At 40.0% G+C, this 19,208-nt stretch overlaps 1 protein-coding gene across 7 annotated transcripts in view; it reads left to right on the forward strand.

Annotated features, from left to right (window-relative positions):
• Positions 1-19,208, forward strand: part of DENND2B (DENN domain containing 2B) — a 161,162-nt gene that overhangs the window by 71,171 nt on the left and 70,783 nt on the right. For 5 of the 7 annotated variants that reach the window (XR_014493850.1, XM_083374321.1, XM_083374322.1 and 2 more), the window contains 2 exons: positions 6,983-8,203; positions 10,978-11,114. Coding sequence is in view for 6 of the 7 variants with exons in the window: in XM_083374321.1 (XP_083230447.1) it covers positions 6,983-8,203; positions 10,978-11,114 (1,358 nt within the window). In the remaining variant the exon portion in view is untranslated. The remainder of the gene's footprint in view (positions 1-6,982; positions 8,204-10,977; positions 11,115-19,208) is intronic. The other 2 variants (XM_083374324.1, XM_083374323.1) reach the window with 1 other exon arrangement.

Genomic DNA, 19,208 nt, shown 5'->3' on the forward strand with positions numbered 1-19,208 from the left:
CGCTTGCCTCCTGGGGCTGACCAATTGCAGGACCGGAGATGGCCTGTCTGGGTTGCTGGAAAGCCGTTAGCTCCTCCAGCAATGCACGTGGTGTAACACCACAAGCCCAATACATAACATTAATCATAACAGAGCCATCTTCCTACTTCTCCTGTCCCCTGAGATCCCCGGGCCTGCTCACATAACCTGGTCTTAGGGTTGGCCCTGAGACTGAACCTGAAGTAGAGGCCTGGACCTTGATTTCAGCTCTAGCAGTACTGCTGCCACTCAAAAAGGCCACCTCATGTTGTGTGAGTCTTGAGAACAACATAATTGCCCCCGTGATCCAGTGCTCCCCAGGACTTGCTGCACACCTCTTACCTTCAGGCTTTGCTCTTTTTTCTGTGGACAGGCTCCTGTGCCCTACCTGAGGAAGCTCCGGGTCACACAGGGCCGTCTTTTTTGAAGCAGCTTCGGAAAATGCTCTCTCATGGCTTCTGCAGCCTCCAAAAAGAAAAGCACGCCCCATTCTCTTACGATTTTTGAAGGCTTGGAGGGTCTGGAGGTTACAAGAGAGTACATCTCATTCTCACATAGTCTCTCAGAATTGCATGAGAATAGGGTATGCATTCAAGAATAGTGAATGCTGGCATGTCCCCCCAAATGTTGTCATCTCATTCAGTTAGTTAGAACAATTAATCAGTGGAACAACCTGCCTCCAGAAGCTGTGAATGCTCCAATACTGGAAGTTTTTAAGAAGAGACTGGACAGCCATTTGTCTGAAATGGTATAGGATTTCCTGTCTGAGCAGTGGGTTGGACTAGATGACCTCCAAGGTCCCTTCTATTATTAGTAGTATTACTATTATTATTATTCCCACACAGCCTCTCAGAATTGCATGAGAATAGGGTATGCTTTCAAGAATAGTGAATACTGGCATGTTCCCCAAAATGTTGTCATTAATGTCAGTGTCCTTACGTTCAATTTCCATCACCTGTCTGTCATGCTGCATAGTGTATTTAGTTGGAATGAATCATACACATATTAAAGAAGGGAGCCTTTATACTTAAACAACATACTTAGACTATTAGGTATATGCAAAAAAAGCCATTGTTAATGCTAGAGACTGTTGCTACAATTTGCTGCAAGTCGGGTAATTAGAGGCAGTCGTTTGATTAGCTAGATATGTTTGATTAGCTAATAAATGCAGAGAAATGGTGGGGGTTGTGCTGGCCAGAGGGTTCATCTAATGCAGGGGTGTCAAACTCGTCGTGTCATGTGACGTGTCGTGATGTATTGCGATTTTTTCCCCCCTTGCTGGCGCTGGGGTGGACGTGGCTTCCTCGTGATGCATCTGGCCTGCGGGCTGGCAGTTTGACACCTAATAGATTAACTGCTAGCTCTTCCTGCTTTAAACCAGTAGACCTATGTCAGGTTCAAGTATGATTTTCAATAGAAAAGGCAATGCAGGATAAAACTTCAGTTGGTGTTTGTGTCCGAGTTGATCTTCATGAAAATGTCTACGGAGATTCTCAATCATCCAGGTCACGGTTGTCCCAAAGGTACTTTTCAAAAGGCAACTGGACTTTCTTGGTTTTCTCCTTAGAAAATGTTTCGCTCCTCATCCAAGAAGCTTTTTCAACTCTCATAGTCACAACTGAAGAAACTTCTTGGATGAGAAGTGAAACCTTTTTCAAAGGAAAAAAAAAACATGAAAGTCCAATTGCCTTTTGAAAAGCACCTTTGGGATTTTCGTGAAAAGTGTTCCCATTTGTCATTTGCCAACACTTTTTTGCATATAGCAGTGTTCATGATTGTACATCACATTTTGCTACACACAGAAGCAGCTTAAATATGTTGCTGGGAAAGGCAAACGCTGTACCAAAACTAAAGAATTACTTTAAAACTCAGAAAATCATAGTAGGACCATTTTGCATGGGGAGTACAAAGTTTATAATATAAGTTATAAAAATGTGTAGTTCCATAATCTGTTTTCTGACTGGTAGAATGTCAAATCTGATTCTCCCTCCAGTGTTTATGAAGGAAACTCATATTAGCCAAATGCCTGGAGAATCCAAGCATAGATGAATTGTTCTTGGGATTTGTCCTGGATTTATGTCAATACACTGATATTGGAATTAGGATTTATACCACCAAACATCTCTATAAGTTTGGAGAAGGATTCAATTGATTTTGGTCCTAGTAAGTTCTGCACAGAGAATTGGAGCCTGTGTCTGAATGAGATTATGGCAAAGAACATATGTGACTTGCAATAGCAGTACAAAATGTCTGAGGAGGCTATATATACAAATAAAGTTGGATTAGGCAGACAGCATGAAGATACTCTATTCTGAATGTGTCACCATAACGCCCTATATACAGTACTGTATGTTTCAAATTGAATTGAATGGATGCATTTTCAATAAACGTTTTCAACTGACCCTACTTATTATCTGCAGTGTCATAAAGTAACTGGGTATCATTTCTATTCTTTACCTTTCTTTTACTTAGATAATTTCATGATCTCAGCCTCTACTTTACACACTGACTTTTCTTGGAAGCAAACGGGAGGCAGATAACTCAAGATAAAACTGTTCAAGTACTGCAATAGATGCCTCCCACTGCAGTTCATAGTCACTTCCTCTCTAGAAACAAAAGCTGATCTATCAGGATAGTCTGGTAATGTGGTCTTGATTTACCCAGAGGGAAATATGAGAAAAGCAAGCAGATACAGGAAACAGAAATGGCATATTTCATTATTTTACACGATTGCTTTCTGTCATGACCTGGTTAACCTCAGTCTAGTTTGTTACTAAGAATGAGCACCTTTCCTGGAGAAGGAACAGCTGTTCCTTGGAGACAACTGTTTGATTTGGTTTGAGGAGCATCTCCAATCAGAAAAACAAACATTTTTTTATGTCATCAATACTCTCAAAGAGTTTTTATTTTTTCACTTTTTAAATGAAGGAAGCAGATGGAAAATAGTGTCTTTACTGAAAATTTGAGTCTTAGTTGAATCCTTGAGGAGTCCATAACTTCAGAGTTGATGGAGTTATTGTAAGTTTGAATTTGACACACCTGAGTTTACAGTTGACACAGAAATCTCATGTTATAACAACCTGCCATAAGTGTTTGCATGTTAATCAGATAGAGTGCTGTGATGACTGAATAGCAGGTTGAGTAGCAGTGGAAATTCTCTCCTCATTGACTTGGTTTGCAAGGGAGGAATACATGAACTGCTCCTTTCTTTGCCTTTTCACAGCTGGTTACCAGAGTGGGATTCATCATTCCTGCTGTACATTCCTGACTTTTAATTAAATTTATAATTTTCACATATATTCCTTACATCTTTCTCCTACTCCATCAGAATGTATCCGTACACATTTGAGTTTTTCCCCATTTTTAAAATAATCTAACACTCTTTTCCAAGAGTTTTAATCACTGGGGGCCTGGTTTGGTTTATGTGAGTACCATAGTTTGTAAAAGAAATCTGACTTCCTCAAATTACCTGTTTGATTTTTTTTTCTCCTCCTTTAGCAATCATGAGAATTGCATTAGTTAAGGAATGTAGCATTGGTGGAGGAAGGACAGTTTCTCATCCTTATAATTTAGAAGGTGGGAATGAAAGAGAACAGCCAGGGATCGTTATTAACTGAGTAATAAGCAGTAAAAAAAAACCCCAGAGGCTAATGAAAAGAGATAAATTGAATAAAGTATTCTTAGGGAAGCTGGAGGTGCCCGTCCACCCCCCCAAACTATAAAACAGTGAAGGAATTGTGTTTATGGTCATCAAATGTCATGCCTGTTTTTAAAAATAGACACTGCAAATAAAATAAGATGCATTATCAGGCTCAGACTCTTCCTTAACGTAGATGTTCTAAAAGCATAGGCAGGCAGTCCTTGCTTAATGAACAATTTGCTTAATGACTATTTGCAGTGTGCTGAAAAAAACAAACTTATGGCCAGCTCTCACACTTGCAACCACCGCAGCATCCCTGCAATCACATGAATGTGTTTCAGTCACCTGGCAACCGTTGCTCATTTACCACAGTCACAGCATCCCGTGGTCATGTACTTGCTATTTGTGATCTTCCCAGCTGACTTCCAAAAAGCAAAGTGAATAGGAAAGCTGGTAGGAGGTTGCAAATTACGGTCACATTATGCCCTGCGTAAATGACTGAAACTGGAATTGCTGGAACTGCTGTTGCTGAGCAGGGGAGGTGTTTTGCTTAATGACTGCTTTGTTTAGCAAGAGAATTGCTGGTCCTAATTAGGATCACCAAGTGAGAACTACCTGTAGTAGCATACTCACATGATTTCTACAATAATCCTGTAAGGTGAGTTTGGGTAAAAATTGACAAGTGGTCCAAAATCTCCCATTGAGTTGTGGCTTAATGTGGGCTTGGATTCTGCATCCTCCTGTCTCAGTTCCATATTGTGATTGCTGTGTTGTGTTTGTTTTAAAGCGTCGCATGATTTTGGTTAATAATCTTTCACTTATATGACTTTCTTAAAACAGATGTATCAAACATGTGCACCGCCTCAGCTTAATGGCAGATGCAAAGACTGCTTGGTGTTGTGCCAGGAGCACCACATGACAAGAGTTCTTGGTCCAGCTGCTGCAATTAAGCTGAGCTTGTGCCTTTTCCCTAGGCAGCAGGCAGGCAGCCTTGCATAGGTACTATAGCTGTCCTGCTAGTAGACCTCAAAATCTCCGAAACATATTGAATTAATTCTTCTCCCTTTGAAAAAATATTGAATTTGCCGACTCCTTCCAAAAGAAGTTTAATTTCTCTCCTTCCTCCAAAACAGTTTGAATTCATTTCTCTCCTCTCTCCAAAAGACATTTAATTTCCTTTCGCTCTCCAAAAAAAGTTTTAATTAATATCTGTATAGTTTCAGGCTACACAAAGTCCATGATAATTGTCAACTTTATAGAAACTTCATTTTTTAAAATAATAATAATTAAAGTTTGAATAATTTCTTCAATTGCTGCACTATTGAATGGCTTCTTCATTCATATAGCAATATAAGAGCAAAGGATGTAGTAATAGATCCTGGAAATGCATAAAATATGTGGCTATAGGAGGAGAGATAATAAAAAGTCCATCTGTATTTAGCATGTGTGTTATGTATGTGTACACTTTGAGACGCGGTGGCTCAGTGGGTTAGGACGCTGAGCTTGTCGATCAGAAGGTTGGCAGTTTGGTGGGTCGAATCCCGAGTGCTGCGTAACAGAGTGAGCGCCTGTTACTCGTCCCAGCTTCTGCCAACCTAGCAGTTCGAAAGCACGTAAAAATGCAAGTAGAAAAATAGGGACCACTACGGTGGGAAGGTAACAGCGTTCCGTGCGCCTTTAGCATCTAGTCATGCCGGCCACATGACCACGGAGACATCCTCGGACAAGCGCTGGCTCTTCGGCTTTGAAACGGAGATGAGCACCGGCCCCTAGAGTCGGAAACGACTAGCACGCATGTGCGGGGGAAACTTTACCTTTTACCTACACTTTGAGAGTAAGCAACTAAATTTCATTTTTAATGTGTGCCATTGTGCCCACAGTAAAAAATTACAATAAAAGTTGTCTGTCTGTAGTATGAAGGTAAATTGGATGGTAGATGATTCTGGGACATGTTATATACAGATTGTTGGGGGCAATTAAACTGACTTTGTAATAATGCCGCTTGGGGTGTGTGTGAATGCCCTAATAAGCAGGCATATACATAGAATGAAGGCTATTGCTAAGTTTGTAAAGCCGCCCTGAGTCTTCGGAGAAGGTCGGGATATAAATGTAATAAAAATAAAAAATAAAAATATACAAATGACTGCTATGAAGCCCCAATATACATGTTTGTGTGTAAGGGAAAAAGAGAATTCTTAAGCCATAAGTTCAAGTGTATGTGTATGTATATATAAAAACAATAAAGAGTTTTAGGAAGCTATTGAGCAAACGCACAGTGATGGATGGAGTGTTTTAACCTTTCTGTATTTTTCAAGTTGTTCCCTGCCTTGGGAATAGAGAAGCTACTTGGGAGGATGGATTTAATGGGAAATAGTCTGCAGGGAAAGCATTTCTCGCTTATTACTTTTCTCATCACTGCAACCTTACAAAGCAATCAACCAGTCTCCCTGAACTTTATTATGTGCCTTTGTAGCAGTGTTGAAGAAACTTTTCTTAAATCTTAACAGGTAAATAATAATAGTTTTGTCTTCTAACTTTTTAGAGATAGTAGCATCACACGTTTAATAGCTCTTGGATAAAACAGAACATTGGGATCTGTTTCCATTTGTTTTCAGGCCTATTTTGCACTGAATTAACTTTAACTATGCTGAATGTTGATCTGGGAAATAGGCAAACAGACTGTGCTCCTATTGGACTTCTAGCTGTCACTATTACAGAGTATGGTAATCTTCCAAGCTACCTTAAGATAGTGAGTCTCATTTCATAATGTTTCAGACCCCAAATGATAAACAGTTTCTAGAAGATGGTAGTGGGGCTTATTTATAAATTATTTACAATTTCAGGGAAGAAAGGATTGTTTTTTTTAATCATCGTAATCATCCCGTCCAACAATCAGAATTCTCATTGTAGGAAAACATATACTGTGCCTTTTAAGAACAGAAGTGAAGGCATAATAAGTAATCAACTTTTAAATGTGCCTAGTGAACTGGTTTGCAATGTTGGACAGAGAATGCTGCAATTGATAAATGTTAATCAACTTGATTATGGCACTTCTAATACTCTTTAAAAAGATTTAAAAATCCCTCTTCGATTTTTAAGCACATTGATTTGTGCTTCTTAGATTGTAAGCCGCCCTGTCTTCGGAGAAGGGCGGGATATAAATGGGATTTTAAAAAAATTATCTGTTAAAACTTTTGTATAGAATAGAAATGTGTTTTAGAACTGTTTTTTTAAAAAAAGAAAAAAGTCATTATTTTACCCGTTTATTTGCTCATTTATTTACACAGCTAACTGGCTAAACGGTATTTGTCTTCTCACTTCCAGGTGTCAGTCAGTGTCTCCACCACCTCTTCTGTATCAACAAAGAACGCCCAAAACACATCCACTCAGTGATAGTGAGGAATCCTGCTGTTCTGGCAATTTCTCCAAAGTTTCCAATTCCAGAGTCTTCCTTAAAGATCAAGCTAAGTGGGGAATTGCCTTAAGAAGTACCTCGACTTCCCCCTCAGATACAGAACCTTCACAGCATCCACTCAAAGCTATCAGCATTGGGTGCCTGGATAAAAGGCTCTCTGTCTTCCAGGGACATGAAGAAAAGGAGGTATCCAATGAGGTTCAGGATGGTGAAGGAGTAGGCAACCGGCAGCTTAGACGGAGCTCCCTCTCCTTGGGAACAGCAGCCAGTCTACGTAACATCTCTCTCAGCCGGGTCAGTGTCCATTCACAAGCTCTTGATATCAGGCAGAAGATAACGGAATGGGAATGCCGCAAACAGCCTTCCCCTAGAATGAGCTTCTGCTTGGACAAGAGGGATGTTGGAGAGAGGTCAGGCAGTGAGAGCTGCCCTAGTATATTGCCTTCTCCCTGCAGTGAGAAGGCTTTTGAATACAAAGGCTTCCAGAGGATGAGCAGAACATTTTCTGAATGTTCCTACCCGGAAACAGAAGAGGAGGAATTTCTAGACAGAGATCCCTGCCACCGTTTTGAAAAGCGACTGAGCCGGAATGAGTCCTCCAATGCCTTTCTCAAGGGGGTTCCAAAAGAAAGCTCAGCTGTGCTAAACAGAATCCAGAAAATTGAACAGGCCTTAAAAGAACAACCTGGCCGGGGACTTCCCAAGTTGCCAAGTAGCTGCTACAATGTGGACAGAGGCAGAAAGAAATCTTTGACTTTCGGGGTTTCAGAGAGCTTGACTGAGATTGCAAATGATAGCAGAGCAGGGAACATTACTTGTGGGAGTAATCTGGAGACACCCACGGAGACTGAAAAAACTAGTAAAATGCTGCATGGGCTAACTACCAAAGTTAGTTCTTTTAGTTCTAAGCTGCTTCCAGAGAGCCTGGCAAACACAGCGGTAAATCCTGTGCCCAAGCCGAAACGCACCTTTGAGTATGAAGCTGACAAGAACCATACAAGTAAATCAAGCAACGGACTACCTCCTTCGCCAATGGCTGCTGTTCCTCCCCCTCTTCCCTCAACTCCTGCTCCCCCTGCCACACGGAGACCGAAAAAAGAGTCACGCTTTCACAGAAAATCCCCAAATAGGTAAACGTATGGAAAGCTATTGTCCTATACTCTTAAATATCGGGGAGACATTTCTGCAGAGCAAGAAACCTCTCCTTAAAGTAATGAGAGTGAAAGCAAGCAGATTTAGGCCACCACTTTCACGCCGTAGACTTAATGGCTGTCATGCCCTGTTAACTGGGTTTTGTCAAATACAGTATGTTGTTCCAAATCACACTAGAGCGCTAGTGGCTGTAGTTGCCGGAGGGATTGACTTTTACTGCAGCAGATACAAACTGGAAAATTCTTAAATAAAGAACATCTATTTTATTATTTTTCTATAATGACTGTGAACGTGCTTTTTACAAATGGTCTTACTGCTCCTCCCTCTCAGCTTCATATTTAATCCCTTGATTAATCCTGATCCTCGTCAGTTTTCGTGGCTTAATGGCATGCAGTGAAATTTCCACATCTAAACTTAGCTATTGTACCTAGCACAAAGTCACTAATTCAGAATCTTCAGTTGTGGATATAATTGCTTATTTTGCATAATTTATTACATTTATATCCTGCCTTGTCATAAAAAAATACTTTCCTTATTTTCTGTTACACTCTGATGGAATTTCAGTGATGTAGAAAGATCTGAAATGGCCAAGATCGTGTACTGAAATCCTAGTTCAGCTATGCCAGGGGTAGGCAACCTTGGCTCTTTTATGACTTGTGGACTTCAACTCCCAGAATTCCTGAGCCAACACAGATGGCTCAGGAATTCTGGGAGTTGAAGTCCACGAGTCATAAAAGAGGCAAAGTTGCCTACCCCTGACCTAGGGGTTGGGGCAGGGGTCACTGAGGGAGAAGGCAGAATGGCAGTGATGTGATGTGATGTGAGTGAAGATGGTAAGGAGTTTATGTATTTTCTTGGGTTTGAGCAATCTGTTGAAGATGGAGAAATTTACTTATGGAATCTGGTGGAAACTTATCCATCAGTTTCTCCCGAATACAAGGCAAAACTCCCACAAAATATAAGGGTAAAACATTTCTGAATAGTTTGTACAATTTCATTATATAGTTGCAAGCAGCATTTTAATTGTCATGATTATTAATGAGAATAGAGCATTTCTGCTTGGCTATGCTTGCTTGTCAGACTATTATACAGAATACAGAATTTATAATCGAAGAACTTATGACAGATTGGCAGTTCCACTTGTGCAAAGTTCCTCTATTTTTGCCAACCTGGCCTACACTATAGCTAGTTGTGTTGGAACATTTTTTTTAAAAAAATGTATATTGAAGATTTTTTTTGAATGGCTAATGTTGCTGGATTAAATTTCCCTGAGTGATTTAGTGCCAGTTAATTTCTAGGATGCTTCACTCTTTTTAAGTGAAGAAAAGCTTCATATAAAGCTGCATGCTTTTTTAAAAAAATTAATGGGCGCAAGCATCATCATAAGTGTTTTGGTGTGTGTAATAAGAAGAATAAGAGTCTCATTGGTAAATGGAACCTCCTGTGCAGTTCTTTGGAATCAAATTTTAGATGTATTTGGATATGTACATACAGTTCTTGTAAATTATTTTAAAGTTGGTCAGTAGCAAAGCCTGATATTCAGTTCTCTTAATAAACGAAACTGGATGTTCTTGGGTACTGTCTTGTTTTTATTAAAATGGGCACTGTCAGAACAACTTGACCAGATAAAATATTCTAGTGGGAGGAGATGCTTAAAAGAAACGATCTTGCCACTTGCTTCTGGGATTGTTTCTCATCATGACAAAAACAAGCAAAAATAATTGTTATTTTCAAGCAGGAAGATAAGTTATGGGTAGCTTATGTACTGTATGTAGTAGACTGTGTATTGTTGAATACTAAATCTAATCACCACAAGAGAAAACTTGAAATTTAAATTTTATCTCATTTTGGAAGCGAATAGTTTGTCACGGAATATAAGACACAAATGTTTTGGAAACTCTTGACTGAAGCAATGATGGTATCTGAGAACAATTATTTGTTGCATCTTCCATTATAATGTAAGTACAATACCATTAGGGTAGGATCAGAATGAACAGAGAATTTATTTTAGTCTTGAATGACATGGGTATATTTAGATGGCTGAGGCTTTAGCCAGATAATATTGTAAGAAACAAGAGTGGACTTGTACTGGAAAGATTCTCCTGCCAGCTAGGACAGAGATCCCCAAACTTTTGGGCATCAGGGACCGGTTCTGTGGAGAAAGGTTTTTTCTGCAGACCAGAGAGTGTGTGGTTTTGTATGGATGGGGCTTTGCTTGTTTGTACGGACTGGTTGCTGGCATGCCGCGGACCGGTACTGGTCCACGGACTGGGGGTTTGGGGGCCCCTGAGCTAGGATACGAACTGTGGCGGCAGAGTGGTTAGAAAGCAGTATTGCAGGCTAATTCTGCTGATTGACAGGGGTTTGATCCTCACCGGCTCAAGGTTGACTTAGCTTTCCATCCTTCCAAGGTCGGTAAAATGAGGACCCAGATTGTTGGGGGCAATATGCTGACTCTATAAAACCGCTTAGAGAGGACTGTAAAGCACTGTGAAGCGGTATATAAGCCTAAAATCATATTGTGGTAGTGGAGAAGCCCACAATAAAGAAATATTTCTTGTTTTTTTTAAACTAGTTTAAAGTGATGTTATAGCAAAACAATTCTAACAAAATATACGAAAAATAGTTTGTTCAATATGATGTGGGAGAGGGCAGTCATATAATTGCCTTTGTCTTTTGATTGCTTCCTTTTTTAAAAAAAGTTTTAGCACGCACAGTCACAAATGATTATATTACCTTTTGTTCCCTATAGAAAATCCTTTGAATTTGAAGACGCTTCAAGCCTGCAGTCATTGTATCCTCCCTCCCCAAGTGAGAATGGTACTGACAGTCAGCACAAGTTTGGATCTAAGAGCACTTTAGAAGAGAATGCCTATGAAGATATTGTAGGTAAGGACATCTTCTGCAATGATTAATATAGCTGCTTGATGTGGAGCAGCTGTAGTGACATGGCAACTTGGGGAAATTCTTCTCTATTGTATTCAGGTGTTCAGTGAATGTGGAATGGTCAGATGCATATACCTCATTTACAGTCTCGAAAGGAAGATGTTTTGATTCCCACTTTTTATAGAAAGCGGTAGATTAATATGTGAAAATGGATTCTTGCAAAATGGAATGCGAAACCTGTTCGTTTGGAATAGAATACCCCAAGAACCTGAACTAAAAATTTCAGATGCATATAGAAGAGACATACATATTAGTTACAAAAATCAGCATGTAGTGCAATCCTGTTTAGGAGACTGACCCATCAACCAGATTTTTCCATTGGCTAACAAAAATGTGTTCACTATGAGTGGACCTGTTTCCTTGAAAAACTTCTCAACATGAGGTGCTCTCTCAGGGGTGGAACAATGGAGGAAGGCAGCCCCGTTCACTCTTTCTATTCTATTCTTTCAGTTTCTTTCAAGAGATTCCCACTTTTTAGGGTGGACCAATCTAGCTCGTTCTTCCCAAACCTGGATAAATGACCCAAAATTGAGTAAAAATGTTTTTTCTTTGGGTCTCACAAATCCATTACCCAATCACAACAGGGACATTTTAAGAAGGACTTTGTGATAAGGATAAGGAAGGAAGAAGTTTGGCTAGTTGAATTTAATATACAGCAACCTGGTTTAAAATACTTTGTTCGATCAGCTGCATCTCTTCTGGATTAAATAACTTTTCATAATTTCTGCATCATCTGAGGATGATTAAATCATGTTTTCAGCATATTTTTATGACTGTAATATTTGGAGTTTATCAGTGCTGTTTGGGTTGAACACTAATCTTACAAGATAGATATTTGAGTAGCAAGCTCATGGGTAGCAAGTTCATGGGGAGTTACTGTCTACTGTAACTGAAACCTGGTATCTGAATTGTCATAGATTGTAATGAACAAATCCACTATTCTTCCTTAACTCGATATGCTAAACAAGATTTTGTGACCCAGCACTTGTACAAAAGTGTATTGTGATGATCTTTTGTGTACTTTTTTTAGTTCCTCATGTTTCCCTGCAAGTGCAGGGTTACTTTCTCCCCCCCCCCCCAAAAAAAAAGATTCTGCTGTATGTAGATTCTTTGATTGTGATAGGAATTGATTGACTAGCTTGTCCATCACCAAGCCTGGTGGTGTGGGCTGAGAGAGAATGACTGATTCAAAGTCACACTGCTGGTTTTCAAGCCTAAAGCAAGACTAGAACTCACAGTCTACTGGTCTCTAGCCTGGTGCTTTAACCGCTATACCAATGTGGCTCTCATCTTTTGGATACTACTCATAACTTAAACAAGTTTGTTTTAACAGCAGTAAAATTTAGGGGTATATGTATTGCCTCATAGAGCTTTACAGCACTCTCTTGTGGTCCTCATTTTACTGACCTCTAAAGGACAGAAGGCTGAATCAACTTTGAGCTCTGTCAAGATTGAACTCCAGGCTGTGGGCAGAGTTTGCTTGCAATACTGTGCTTTAACTACTTCACCACCAGGTTAAAGAACCAGAGTACAGATAGTCCTCCACTTACAACCCCAGTGCGATCTGGAATCTCAATTGTTGAGCATAACAGTCGTTAATTAAGTGAGATGCCAAATGATTACTTCACTCAACGACTGCAGTCCCAGCATTCCTAGGTGCAATTGTTAAGTGACTGCATGGGTTGTTAAGTGGAGTGCGAGAGAGAGGACTTGAGCTGCCGAGGTGTGATGAGGTGGGGAGGGGGCCCAGGCTTCCCATTTAATCCAGGAGGCCTGGGCTCTCTGCCTACCCTGCCAGGGAGAACGAACATAAGTGCCATTGCTCTGGAAGGCTCATAATGATGGCACCCACTAGCTTTTTCCCTCTGGAGGGGGAAATGCTAGTGAATAGCATTGTTCTGACTTTTCCAGAGCAGTGATGGTGTTTGCTAGTGTTTTTGCCAGATTTGAGATCTGTTCCCCCAGCAGAAGGATATCCCCTTCCTGCATGGAGAGGAGGGGAAATCCCTCAGTGCACTGAGGGAATGAACCTCAAATCCAACCTCTCTTCTACTTGCAACCTTCCTTTCCTGCTGGCTTCCCCACTGACTTTTTAGGGAAGCTGACAGAGAAGATGGCAAATAGCAATCACATGTTCACAGAACACTTGGCAACCTATTGTAAATGTGAATAGGTTGCCAAGCACCCAAAATGTGGTCACATGACTGTATGTATGAGAGAGAGGGAGAGAGAGCGAGAGAGCGCTGAAAGTGCTTTATGGGCTGTAAAGCATCTGTCGCAAGGTTGTCATGACTGGGTGTAAGTCAAGGATTATCTATATTATTATTAGCCCCTCCCTACCAGTCGTAAAGAATAATTAGTGACTCTTTTAAATCCTGGGAGTAAGAGAAATGTGTAATCCCTGAATTTATGTGATCAGATTATTAGTGAGCATAAGCATAAATACTGAGCATATTCTGATTTAAATAGGGAGAAAAAGGAGCATTTCTTTGTTTCTAATTGTAATGTAATAAATTATTGGTTAGGTCTCATTGAATTGGTTCCAATTTCTTATATTATGTAGAAAAAGATCCTCCAAACATACCTCTTCCCAGAGACATCCTCACTGCTTCCCCTTCTTTTACTTCCCTCAGATTCTTGATCATGATTATTTTTTCCCCTCCATTGTCAGATCATGTTACATGCACAAATCTCACAGTCTTCATTTTCTTATTGAACTGAGTAAATGGTTCTTTTTATTCTGTAATCTTAGTCATTGTCTCTGACTCCAGTAATGAAGACAGTGTCCGGTTTTCTTACTACTAGGAAAAGCACTGCTTTAATAGTTTCTATTTGATTTTCTGCCCCTCTCCCTTCTGTGACTCGTTTGTGTTTATTTGGCATTTCTCTTCCCATATATGGTTCTATTCTTTGAAACAGCACAAGCAAAACTTTGCTAGCATGAAGAATGAGAGCAATGCTTCAGATAGTTGTGCATTCTTATGCATTTTCTTCTTTCTGATATAGTGGTATATACCACGATCTTTTTTGTTCACTAGGTCCCAATATCTTGTTTCTGGATGCTATAAAACAATCTTGAAGTTCATTGATTGCTCTTGATCAAAATAAAAAAAGCAAATACTTACGGACCATTTTAAAACGCTAGCACTAATAACACAAAGTTTAGTTCATGTATGTAATTAAACATTTTTTGACTTGCTATGAATTTATGTATTACAGTTAAGATAGTGATTTCAGAATGTCTCTACAAAATTATTCTGTAGTCAGTTAGTACTAAGGAAATAAATTAGAGTGTGTACTTGAATATACCTGAGTCTATTATTGATGGCCTCATCATTAGTTCTGCATGTGAAAGTCAAACTGAAGTCAACATTTTCACCCAGCATGAACAGTACATCTTATTGCCTATGAAACTGTTGGCATCCTGTTAAAGTGATTAACTACATGGTAATTAAATACTTAATGGTAAAAATAAATGAATTATGAGTGGTTTTCTCTTTGTATTAAAACCCTTCCTGACTATAGTAGTTATATCTTATTTGAAAGGACTGGGATTTAAACTTCTTTAGAGAAAACGTCCTATTAATATTAAGCCTATAAAAGAATCTCCATTTATTTTCTGTCGGTATAACACGTTTGAAATCATTCCTCTGCATATCTTAAATTCCATATTCTTTCTCTTCATTTTCTTTAGGGAAGTTTTATTATAGCAATATGATTTGGCAACTAGGGCTGTTATTATTCCCATCCTTTTGACTCATATCCAAAGATTAATACCAAATTGTGAAAAATATTTCTACTTTGCTATATTCCAGTGCTATTTTATTGAATTGTATGTTGATAATTAGTTTAAAAATAGTACCTTAGTGGATCAGAGCACTATATTCTTTGAATTTTCTCTCTGTGCTAATCCATGAGGTCATTTAAAGCAATCCTATGATAGTTTTATTCAGAAGCAATCTCCACCAAAGTGATTTCTCTCAGGTTATCATACATAAAATGGATTTTACAATCAAAACTCATTATAATTGTAAAAAAAGCTGAGATAGGGAAAATGTTTAAGGAGAGCAAAGCAATTCTGACATTTTAAAAATACAAAGTAATGTCATATCACCTGACAGAAAGGAAAACTTTCTGAAATAAAAGTTGCTCTATCTGAAAGATGAATAAAATTCTCAATGTTAACTTTATGATAAAAACATATTTCATTTGGAACTAAGAACGATCATTCCACCAAAATATCAAAGAAACAGATTTGGGCACACAATGGGCATTCTTGACATAATCCAGCTTTCCCATAATCTACAAAAAGAGAATTTAATTGAAATTGAAAGGAAAATGGGGAAAGAGCCAATTAAATAGTGTTGCCAGTGGAAAATTCATATTCCAGATACTGAAGAATGTGAAGATACTTTTACTGTAAAATCTGTCCAGAAATCTCCACTAGTCACTGTAATTTTATTCATATTTTGTTAGATATTTAATAGTTAGATGGAGGGTTTGTTGTCACTGTGAGTTGGGGGTGGGGGCACGAAGGGAGGCTCAGCCAATCTCAATGTATACACGGTTGTACTTTGGCAATAAAGGTTCATTCATTCATTAATAGCCTTATTTATTCCAATCTGAATTATTTTATAAATAATTCAAGCTGGTGAACGTACATAGGTACTCCTTCCTGCTCCTGTTTTACCCATAGGTGAGGTGGGTTAGGCTGAAACAAAGTTCAAGGTTACCCAGCTAGCTCTCATACCTAAGGTAGGACTAGAACTCTGAATCTTATGATTTCTAGGCTGAGACCACAACCACTATAACAAAACTGGCTCTTATTTGGCTTCTTTTGTCCATTTTAGCCTCTGGACTTGGTTCAGTTCTAGAGACAGACGTGGCATCATTCAACCTTTCCTAAGCTTTCCTAATTTGTTGGTTTCTATTTGTTCCCATTCTATTTATCAGAAACTATCAGAAGTACTGTGTTTCCCCAAAAATAAGACCCAGTTTTATTTTATTTTTTTTTGCCTCCAAAAGAGGCACCAGCTCTTATTTTCAGGGGGCACCTTTTCCACAGTCTCATCTCACAGCAGCGGCACCGACAGCCCCGCCCAGCTGGCCCACTTCTTCTGTGGCTAAAGGAAATGCCCCTGCAGCTGAGAATGGAGCTCCAGATTGACTCACGCAGCGCCCCTTGGCCTGCATTTCACCATCCAGAGGCCTTCCAGAAAGGCCTCTGCAGTCAAGAACCAAGCTACGGATTGAATCCGTTCTTGTCTGTAGAGGACTTTTCGGAAGGCCTCTGATGGTGAGATGCAGGCCGGGAGGGGGGGAAATCCGGAGCTCTATTCTCAGCTGCAGAAGCATTTCCTGAAGGCCTTGACGATGAAATGCAGGCCAGGGAGGGCCACAGAAGACGTGGGCTGCTGAGGCAAGGCAGGTGTTGATTCATGGAAGTCCTGGCTGCAATAGTAAGCAGGTGCGGGGTGCGTGGGGCAGCTCCACCCCCCCACACACTCCCACCCTAGCTTGATTTTTAGGCATGCGCCTTACCCCCAAACTAGGGCTTATTTCAAAGGTAGGGTTTATATTAGGCCCACCCCCCAAAATCAAGCTTGGGCTTATTTTGGGGGTAGGTCTTACTTTCAGGGAAACAAGGTTCTTAGTCTGAGTCCAGAGTTTAAATAAAAATGATGTTTTTGTTGTTGTTGTTAGTTGCGAAGTCGTGTCCGACCCATCGCGACCCTATGGACAATGTTCCTCCAGGCCTTCCTGTCCTCTACCATTTTCTGGAGTCCATTTAAGCTCACGCCTACTGCTTCAGTGACTCCATCCAGCCACCTCATTCTCTGTCATCCCCTTCTTCTATTGCCCTCGATCTTTCCCAGCATTAGGCTCTTCTCCAGTGAGTCCTTCCTTCTCATTAGGTGGCCAAAGTATTTGAGTTTTAGCTTCAGGATCTGGCCTTCTAAAGAGCAGTCAGGGTTGATCTCCTCTAGGACTGACCGGTTTGATCGCCTTGCAGTCCAAGGGACTTGCAAAAGTCTTCTCCAGCACCATAGTTCAAAGGCTTCAATTCTTTGGCGCTCAGCCTTTCTTATGGTCCAGCTTTCACTGCCATACATTGCAACTGGGAAGACCATAGCCTTGACTATACGCACTTTTGTTGACAGGGTGATGTCTCTGCTTTTTAGTGTGCTGTCTAGATTTGCCATGTCTTTCCTCCCAAGGAGCAAGCGTCTTTTAATTTCTTGGCTACAGTCCCCATCTGCAGTGACCTTGGAGCCCAGGAAAATAAAATCTGTCACTACCTCCATTTCTTCCCCATCTATTTGCCAGGAATTGAGAGGGCCAGATGCCATGATCTTGGTTTTCTTAATGTTTAGTTTCAACCCAAGTTTTGCACTCTCCTTCTTCACTCACAACAAGAGGCTCTTTAGTTCCTCTTCACTTTCTGCCATTACAGTAGTATCATCTTCATATCTTAGGTTGTTGATGTTTCTTCCGGCAATCTTAATTCCAACTTTTGATTCATCTAGCCCTGCCTTTCTCATGATGTGCTCTGCATATAAGTTAAATAGGCAAGGCGACAGTATACAGCCTTGCCGGACTCCTTTCCCAATTTTGAACCAATCGGTGGTTCCGTGTCCAGTTCTCACTGTTGCTTCTTGGCCTGCATATAGGTTTCTCAAGAGACAAATAAGATGGTCTGGTATGCCCATGTCTTTAAGGACTTGCCACAGTTTGTTATGATCCACACAATCAAAGGCTTTAGCATAGTCAATGAAGCAGAAGTAGATGTTTTTCTGGAACTCTCTAGCTTTCTCCATGATCCAGCGTATGTTGGCAATTTGATCTCTAGTTCCTCTGCCTCTTCGAAATCCTGCCTGTACTTCTGGTAGTTCTCGATCCACATATTGCTGGAGTCTAGCTTGTAGAATTTTAAGCATAACTTTACTAGCATGAGAAATGAGTGCAATGGTGCGATAGTTTGAACATTCTTTGGCACTGCCTTTCTTTGGAATTGGAATGTAAACTGATCTTTTCCAATCCTGTGGCCACTGTTGAGTTTTCCAAATTTGCTGGCAAATTGAGTGTAGCACTTTTACTGCATCGTCTTTTAAGATTTTGAATAGCTCAGCTGGAATACTGTCACCTCCACTAGCTTTGTTGTTGCTCAGCTTTTCTAAGGCCCACTTCACTTCACATTCTAGGATGTCTGGCTCGAGGTCAGTGACCAACTCATTGTGATTATCAGGGACATTAAGCTCATTCTTGTATAGTTCTTCTGTGTAATTTTGCCACCTCTTCTTAATCTCTTCTGCCTCTGTTAGGTCCCTGCCATTTTGGTCCTTTATCATGCCCATTTTTGCATGAAACGTTCCCTTCATCTCTCCAATTTTCTTGAAAAGATCTCTGGTCCTCCCTATTCTATTGTTTTCTTCTATTTCTTTGCATTGTTCATTTAAGAAAGCATTCTTATCTCTTCTAGCTATTCTTTGGAATTCTGCATTTAATTGGGCATATCTTTCTTTTTCTCCCTTGCCTTTTGCTTCCCTCCTTTCCTCAGCTATTTGCAAAGCTTCCTCAGACAGCCATTTTGCTTTCTTGCATTTCTTTTTCTTTGGGATGGTTTTGGTTGCTATCTGTTGTACAATGTTGCGAACCTCTGTCCATAGTTCTTCAGGCACTCTGTCTATCAGATCTAATTCCTTAAATCTATTTGTCACCTCTACTGTATATTGAACAGGGATATGATTTAATTCATACCTGACTGGCCTAGCGCTTTTCCCTACTTTCTTTAATTTAAGCCTAAACTTTGCAACAAGAAGCTCATGGTCTGAGCCACAGTCAGCTCCTGGTCTTGTTTTAACTGACTGTATAGAGCTTCTCCATCTTTGGCTGCAGAGCATATAGTCAATCTGATTTCTGTGTTGACCGTCTGGTGATGTCCATGTGTAAAGCCGTCTCTTGGGTTGTTGGAAAAGAGTGTTTGCTATGACCATCGTATTCTCTTGACAAAATTCTATCAGCCTGTGCCCTGCTTCA

Source organism: Vipera ursinii (assembly GCF_947247035.1).
Source record: "Vipera ursinii genome assembly, chromosome: 1".
In the NCBI taxonomy this organism is placed as follows: domain Eukaryota; kingdom Metazoa; phylum Chordata; class Lepidosauria; order Squamata; family Viperidae; genus Vipera; species Vipera ursinii.